Below are 8,267 nucleotides of genomic sequence, written 5' to 3'. Positions count from 1 at the left end.
AGAAGCACCGCTCCTTGTGCGCTGCTCAACTGCTGCCGGCTGGTGCTGCGTCCCAGGGGCCTCATCGCCTAAGGATGCAGGGAGAAACAAGACACGAGGCCCAGCGTCATCTAAGCTGTCCTCTGGCTTAAAAGGGATTTGAGTTTTGCTTCTACGAATTCTGACAAAACAGTATTTACCTGCTACCGTGGCTGGTAGTCTAACTGACAGCCTACACGTACTCAGGGCCAGCCTATGCCCAAACGTTGTCACTGTTCTGTTCCTGACCAATAAACCTTCCTGGAAAAACACTGTGGTGAGGGAAAGTACACGCTCTATTTTTTTGAACTGGCCAAAGAAGTTACCAAGTAAGGATCAGAACGTTGCAGGAAGAGCTGAGATAACAGAGTCAATGCTAGTAAAGCTTTTTCACAGCTCCTTGAGATTAAATGTTCAGAGCAGCAGGTGAGCGTGCCTCTTAACCAAATGCTTATGGTCCTTACTGCAGGTTTCATTTAACTCCCTTTTCCTTTCTCTGTCAGAAGAAATCCTTGCTGAACACCTCGCAGGTCCCGAACTCAGCAGCGCCTGGAGCAGCTACATTCAGCCCTTCCACTGTAACAGAGCTCCTCGTGTGAGCGACACAGGATCGCTGAGCACGGGAAAGGGAGAGACTTCTATCAACCTCATTTTGGGGGCGCTGGGTTCGATAAACAAGCTTTAAGCGCTCTGGAGAAGCAGGCACCCAATTTAAGTTCCCATCCAGCCTATTCCCGCAGGGCGTGGGATGCCCGGAACAGGCAGAGCACAAATCCGAAACACCCACGGCTCCAGCACAGCTACTTCAGAAGGATTATCTCACTTTTCTTACTGAGCCCCATCTGCGAGCTGCGCAGCCCTCACTCACAAAGCCTGAAGTTTCCCGTCACCCCTGGGCCAGCGGCTCGGAGCAGGAAGCGGCCTTTCCGTGCAGGCCGAGCTCTGCAGCACTTCAGCCGCTCCCCACGGCCGCCCCGAGCCCCGGCGGCGGAGCGCTCCCACCCCGCGGGCCGCGCGTCGCTTCCGCATCCGGAGAGGCGGGCGCGGCTGTGCGGCGAGGGCCGGCTAAGGGCGTCGGAGCAGACGGCCGGGACCCTGCGCCTGAGGGAGCGCCGGCAATGAGCGGCGCGGAGGAGGAGGAGAAAGCGGCCGGGAGCCGGCGGGTGTCGGGTATGTGAGTGGCGGCCGAGCGCGGAAGGCCGAGTAGCACCGCTGGGCAGGCGGCATTGCGCGCTGGCTTCGAGAGCAGCGGCCGTGTCACGGCTCCTGTTTGTGTGCTACGCTACTTGCCGTGCTCTCGCCGCGCGTCGTTGGAACGCCCCGTCCGCCGCCTCCCGCTCTGGCACTGCCCGGCCGTGAGGTGACCGCGCCGGCGGAGCTCACGGGGCAGGGCCGAGGGAGGGAGGTAGAGCGGTATGGAGCACCGTGCGGTGCGCTGCTGAAATGCCTTTGTTTTTAAGCAGGGACGTACCGCTGCTATCGGGGAGGCCTGGAGTGCTGCCCGACCCCGCTTACTTTGCTCCTCTCCCGCAGGTGCCAGTGATGCCTCCCCAGATGAAGGGGTCGAAGCAGATCTGCCCGTTATAGATGAGAGAGCAGTGGAGCAGCTGACTGAAGGGCTGATTTCTCACTATTTGCCTGATCTTCAGAGATCCAAATCAGCTCTGCAGGAACTTACGTAAGCAGGTTTTTAAATGCAGCTCCCTTTATATTCATGCTGTTTTTTCCATGTGATGTTCTAGCTTAACTGGAAGTCAGTTTGTTGTAGCATTTCTACGTTCTGACTGTACCGTTTTGAGCAGTTCTGCTTCTCAGAGTACTGGGAGGTGTACAAGCTGCAGTGTTGTCTGTTGAATTTTGTCTGAGGGGCGTCCAGCACTACAGCATTAAATTCCCACAAGCCAGGCACAGCAGATGGGCAAATTTCTTATATACTTGTTCCATAATGCAAAGTTTGCTGAAAACAATAGACATACTTTGTAGCAGTAGCCTTTGTGTTCACAGCTGCTTGTAGTGCAGTATATTGTTGCTATGCAGTTTGTAAACTGTGTAGCTGAAAATATTGCTAAGAAGATATAAATTCTTTATGCACTGTTATCTCACTGATAATTGAGAATAGTTTGTTTCAAATGTAGGCTGGGTCTGCCATATGACGTAACTGGAGGGGGCTTTACACAGAGCCATCTAAGCTCTGTGGGGTACACTGCTTTGAGTTTCACAATGCATAATGTGGTTATGCTGCTGCCAAGGACAGCTTGTGTCTGGAAGGAATTTAGCTGATCTGTGTAGGATGGAAGATTCTTGATAAGCACTGTGGACCCACACAGGTTCTATGCAGAAATAATGTGCTGCAGCATGACTCAGAGGCAACTGAGTAGAAAGACAAGAGGAAGTAGTTTTCCCTTCATTCAACCTGTCCCTGCACAGAGGTATTTAGTTGGTGAAACTTGTCTAGTGCCTCTGTCGCTGGAGGTTTTCAGGTGTCATCCTGGTTTTCTTATCATCCTGTTCAATATTAGGCAGCAAAAAACTGAATTTGTGTGTCTCAGTTGGGATTTTTCAAAAACCATTTACTTGCATCAGCTGAGATCAGCTAGCAATCCATAAGGAGAACTTGATGCTGGAAAGCACTGAATGAGAAATATCTGCTCTGTATACCTAACTTTTGCAGTATATTGTTAAACTCCTTCATCTGTGCTGCTTTTCTCTAGTTTTATGGATTTTTTTCTTGTTTCAGACAGAACCAAGTGGTATTACTAGAAACATTAGAACAAGAAATTACAAAATTCAAGGAGTGTAACTTCATAATTGACATCAATGCCTTGGTAAGTACTATTAATGCTTTTATAAATCCCTACTAGTGTGGATTCTCCTGCTGAAGTATTAGTAGCAACTTCATTTTTTTTCTTTATAACTTGCAGGAAGGTTAGCAACGAGTTGAAATACATGGGACAAATTCCTCCTGGAGAGGATGCAGAACCAGCAGATTTCCATTAAATAGAGGAGGCAATGGGAGAAAGAACAGTCAGTCTAGTTTTCTAAGCCAGTAGCCAAAGCAAACATATGCATTTATTGAGCAGGACTGAGGTTCCAAGGTGAGCTCTGTGCACACGTCTAGTGTAGCAGAAAATGTGCTTGAGACACATGTGGTACATAAATTGGCAATACTTTTATTCCATTTTGGTGAATCTTAATTCAGTAAAGGGCTGGGTGTACCCACTGAGATATGATAGTGTAGCAGAAATGCTAAGTCATGGCTCAGTCACCAGGTGATTGAGTACCTGGTGGACAGGCAGGGCCAACCCAGGGGAGCTCAGGTGCATGCAGTGCAGTGTAGTGCATCTTAATGACTGGAAGGGGTGCAGCCAGGATCCACCCCTTCCCAGACCTCATTTAAGGCTTGGCAGTGGAGATGAGGGTATCTTGTTGGAAATCCCTGCCTGCCTGAGGCCTTCCAAGGATAAGCACATTGTTTGTGTCTTTCTGTCTGTCCTTCTGTCTCACTTTCTCCATGGCTGCTGCACTGGGGCTAATCCTCATCTGCTGTAGCCTAGGACTTTGCCACCCTGCTATTATTGCTGTGCTTTCCATCAGAGTATAACATTCAGATAGTTTTCTGTATTTATGTAGTATGTAAGCTTTAAACATAAACTTGAACCTGTTTAATCTATTACCAAACTGTTCTGGCAATGCTATGTTAGTACTTACCGTTTTGATGTGTAGAGTTATTAAAAATAAAAAAAAGTTTTTCAAGTTTTTCAACTTGACAGTCACTGCCTTAACTGCTGTGTTTTTGAAGTTTACAGAAGCTAAACACTATCACAGCAAGTTAGTGAATATCAGAAATGACATGATGATGCTCCATGAGAAGACATCTAAGTTAAAAGTGAGTTGATTAATTTTTCTTACTTTCCAACATAGCAATTTAGTTATGTATTATTGTCTTAAGTTTTATTTTGGATACATGCTGAAAACTCTGGTGAAAATAGAATCTCTGTTAAATACCATTCGTAAATGTTTTTTCCATGTTTTAAGAAGCACCTAACCACCTGTTGTCAAACTTCTGTCTACTGCTTTCTATGTTTAAACAACGGAAGTATCTTAATTATTAGTGAGTCTCCAAGTTGTCCTCATGGTGAAGCAGTACTTTACAAGAATCATACTTTGTTCTGTCTCTTAATCTGCTCCATGCCAACTAGTTCTCTTCATTGTTTCAGTGTCTGTGCTTGTTACAACGAGGACTAGACTGTCATAAATGCAAGACTTTTCTCTGTTTAATGTACTGTGAGTGGCACAGGTTCACTGACTTCATGCTATGTAAGCAGTTGCTAGTTAGTTCTGGCAAGATCAGTCTTTCAGTGTGTTCAATTAAAAGAACACGTTGCACAGTACATACCTTATCTGATACATGAAAATATAAACTGTTTTCCCCTCAACCTCACTAACTCATCCCTTATGTCGTGTAGGTTAGAGATTCTGTTTTTAAGAAGGATGGAAGTAGAAGAGAGGAAGAACATTGAAGTAGTTTACAGAACATTCAGTTGTAACCACTGTGAATTGGAGAAGAGAGTGTTAAGAGGGAGGAGTGTTGAGAGCGTTATGAAGGATTTTGTATTAGTTCCAAATTCCACTGTAAGACTTTTTTTTTTCCTTTTCTATTTAGAAAAGAGCACTTAAACTACAACAAAAGAAGCAGAAAGAAGAACTGGAAAGAGAACAGCAACGTGAGAAGGAGCTAGAGAGAGAGAAGCAGCTAACAGCAAAACCTGCAAGGAGGACGTGAAAGCAGAGCATGCAACAACTTGTCCAAATTAATCATTTCTGCATTCTCTGGAATTAAGGCAAACTTTGATTAAACCAGGCTATAGTTATTACTAACAACAGTCTACTCTGGTGTTATAAATTCCAGAATGGTAATAATCAGATTCAAATTTTTCACTTCAGTCATTCAGGTTGCCTTCTTTTGTAAAGCTATGCAGTTTGATACTATTACAGTATAAGTTAATTTTATGTATAAATATATATATGTATATTGGAGAACCTAGGCATCGTGGGTATTTAAATCTCTATAACTGAAATATCTGGTGCTTAGAATTCTGAGAGCTGTTTGATGATGGGCATATTTATGTTCCAGACAAAATACGGAGTCGTAGCTGTTAAAGTTCAATGCTGGTACCTGGACTGCAGAGCCCATCTGTTATACCCAATCTGCATTGATTCTGGCAGTTGTAATTTCTTTTCAATGCCATGAATCAGAAATAGACTTTTTTTTTTCCAACTTTGATTTAGTTGCTTATTGGTTTTTCCTTTTGTGTGAGTAATTGAGCTGAACAATTTCATTTTTATGTGGAATTCAGTTATTTGTAGGAAAAGTTAGTGCATTTTTTTTCATTTATTCATGTGCATTTGTGGGCTATGTGAGCTAATGTTGTATGCTGTCCTTCCTTAAAATGATTATTATTAATGAACGTGATGATAAATATTGTATGGCTGTTGATATCATTTCTCTGAATTGAATTATTTGCAGCACTTTGTGTGAACTCCTTGGACTCAGGGCCTGGACTCTACTGTGCTGCATTTTTTTCTGAAGTCCTAATTTCTACTTGTAAGACTTTTTTTTTTTTCTTTGAAAGACCTACTGTTATGAGTAGTCAGCAAAACGTTGCAGTTCACTTTGTGTGTTTGGAGCAAGGAGAACAAACTACTGAAGTAATCTGAAATGCCTTTTCTGAAGTAGTAACAGGATAAAACTGAAGTCGGCTTTTGTTTTGTCTTAATTGCCAGTGGATTGCCAGTGCTGTGGGTTATGTGTATTTCTGAAAGAAATGTTACAGAATTTCTACAGTCCATTTTTGGAGCAAAATGTACATAACTGAATATTGTTAAGGTTTTTTTTATTTTATAAAGTAACTTCAGAATTAGTTTTTAGGAATTTAGACAATTCTTATTAAAATGAAATGCCTCATTAATCATCAAGATTAATTTCCTTTGATTTTTCTCATTTGATGTTACCTCAGCTGGTATCCAATTCAGTGTTTCATGTTGTGTGTTGGTTGGCAGGTTCTCTGTTTGTCTGCTTGTTTTGAGGGGAAAGCTTGTGAGCTGTTTTGCTCTTTCTTCCCCCCCTTGTTGCCCCCCCAAATACCATGGTCACTTCTACTGAAAATACAGAATTCTAACCATAAAAATCAATGCTTTTTGCTAGACTGAGTAATTTTATTCCTGTATACATCTTCTTACTCATTGTACCAACTTGTTTTTGAACCATAAGGTCATTGCAGTGGAATTCACTTAAATGTGCAGCACCATTTTGAATTTCAATTTTGTAAGATTATACAAATGTATGAATTATTGTGAATTATGAGTGCTGACTGAGGAATCTTGGTTTCCTGTGCTTTTATCACTAGATGTAACGTGTGTGCTTAATTTGGGTACCCACTCCCACCACTGTTTGGTTCATTTTGGCCAAGTTTTTAATTCAGTGAAAGTTGACATTTTTGCTGACATTTGGTAGCTTTGCTTTATGGGCATAGTAAATATTTATCTTATATTTTCCTCTTGGAAAATAATAACAGAATATGCTACCTGGTTTTAGTCTATGTGCCATGACTTGAGTGATAATAGGCATAAATAGTACCGTGCAGGTTGCTTATGCAGCTGTTCTGTTGGCATTCTTTTTTGGGAGTCCTCTGGCCGATTTATTCCCGGTGGTGCTTCAGTAGACGCTTTCTGCCACCTACCGTTTGCTTTGCAACACTGCTGGTTATTTTAATTCTGTGCTTGGATTTTCAATGTTGGAGTAATTTTTTTAAATCTAAGTGGTTTAACTGTTGGTTGATTGGTTCATATTTCTCCCCCCCCCCTCTCCCCCCTCCTTGGATTAGTTGTGCGAATGCATGATGTGACGTGGTTTATATAAAGAACATCTGGCCTGTCAGAACTGTCACAGAAGAGCTGTAAGTTGGGACCTAAGAGGGTCACAACAGGGGTAATGTGGAGGACTTATCTGTTTTCCTCCAGACAGCAACTGCTGATAGTGGCAGATCTGGGAGTTTACCACTCTGCCTCCCATCCCTACTCTAAGTGTTGCTCAGGATGTGAGCACTGATGTTGGCTGTGCCTGCTAACTTAATACTTCCATTTGTCCTTGTTTCCCATCCATCCATTTGTATCTATGATGTCAAGTCATGGGGTTTAAATCAAACATCCTGCCTAGAAAATGTGAGGGGGAAAAAAACAGCAAATAGGAGAAAAAAATTCTGTAGAACTCTTGCAACAAGTGGATTGCAACTTAATGAAGCAAATCAATTAAAGCTTGATGTAGAATAATTTTAAAATCTACACATTTGAAGGCATTAATCTCTAAAACAGTAACAGTAATTAGTTTGGCACTGTCACTGACAGTGAGTTGTGAGAGAAAAGGCTGAGCTACTCTGTCTAACATATTGCAATAAATATATGCTCCAGAACTGCTGTGAAAACAAGACTGTCTTGAAAACAAGACCTGTAAATTAACAATCTGGTGTATTGCCTTGATGAGCAAGACTTGTGGGGTTTGATTTGTTTTATTTTTTTCCTGTCGTCTGGGACTCAGAGAGTCCCAGGTAACAAGTAATATCCTGTGCAAATACAGCCTGCAAGAGTAATTACAGAACAGTTAATTGGAACCTGTTGCTGCCCCATCAACTAAAAGCAGTGTCCCAGTCCTTCAGCAGCTCAACAGAGGTTGCTGATTTTTCCAGTCCTTAAAATTGGGTAGAAATCATGCAGGTACACCATGTATGAGAATGTATTTTTATTTCTGCTTCTGCTTTGCTTTGCTTTTACTACTGCTGCTCTTCTGCTAATCTAGCAATGCTCTGATTTAGAGGTATGCTAGAGGAATATCTCCAAAAGAAAACATCAAAGATAATGTGAAAGGATTACTGCTTTTCTTCACATAGTCCAGTGTTGCAGAATTCATTTGGGATTGTACTTGCTGTCAGGTAGGCACTTTCCAATGGAAAATAATACCCACTTTGGAGAGCTCACTGTTGAAGTCTAGTCAAAAACATATATAAATTGCATTTAGAAAAGTAAAGGGAGGTACAGTTCTCTTTGAAGGTGTGAGCTGATAAGTAATACATTGCTGTAGGCAGATATTGAAATGTACTTGGCTGGGCAGATCCAGTGCTGTGCTGGGAAAGGAGGGCTGACTAGAAATGGGTTCCCTTACCCACAAAGACAGCAGCTGCTTCAGGCACCTCAGC

General features: G+C 42.6%; 1 protein-coding gene across 1 annotated transcript; it reads left to right on the top strand.

The window, feature by feature from the left end:
- Nucleotides 1-1,080: 1,080 nt before the first annotated feature.
- BLOC1S6 (biogenesis of lysosomal organelles complex 1 subunit 6) lies at nt 1,081-5,646 on the top strand. Its single transcript, XM_048956020.1, has 5 exons — nt 1,081-1,188; nt 1,552-1,696; nt 2,756-2,843; nt 3,818-3,904; nt 4,682-5,646. The coding sequence occupies exons 1-5, from the start codon at nt 1,137-1,139 to the stop codon at nt 4,799-4,801; spliced, it is 492 nt and encodes a 163-aa protein (XP_048811977.1). The 5' UTR covers nt 1,081-1,136; the 3' UTR covers nt 4,802-5,646.
- The last annotated feature ends 2,621 nt before the right edge of the window (nt 5,647-8,267 follow it).

The sequence above is a fragment of the Lagopus muta genome, chromosome 10 (genome assembly GCF_023343835.1).
Source record: "Lagopus muta isolate bLagMut1 chromosome 10, bLagMut1 primary, whole genome shotgun sequence".
NCBI classification, from domain to species: domain Eukaryota; kingdom Metazoa; phylum Chordata; class Aves; order Galliformes; family Phasianidae; genus Lagopus; species Lagopus muta.
Note: the sequence above shows the minus strand (reverse complement) of the source record. Positions and strands in the feature narration are given on the sequence as shown.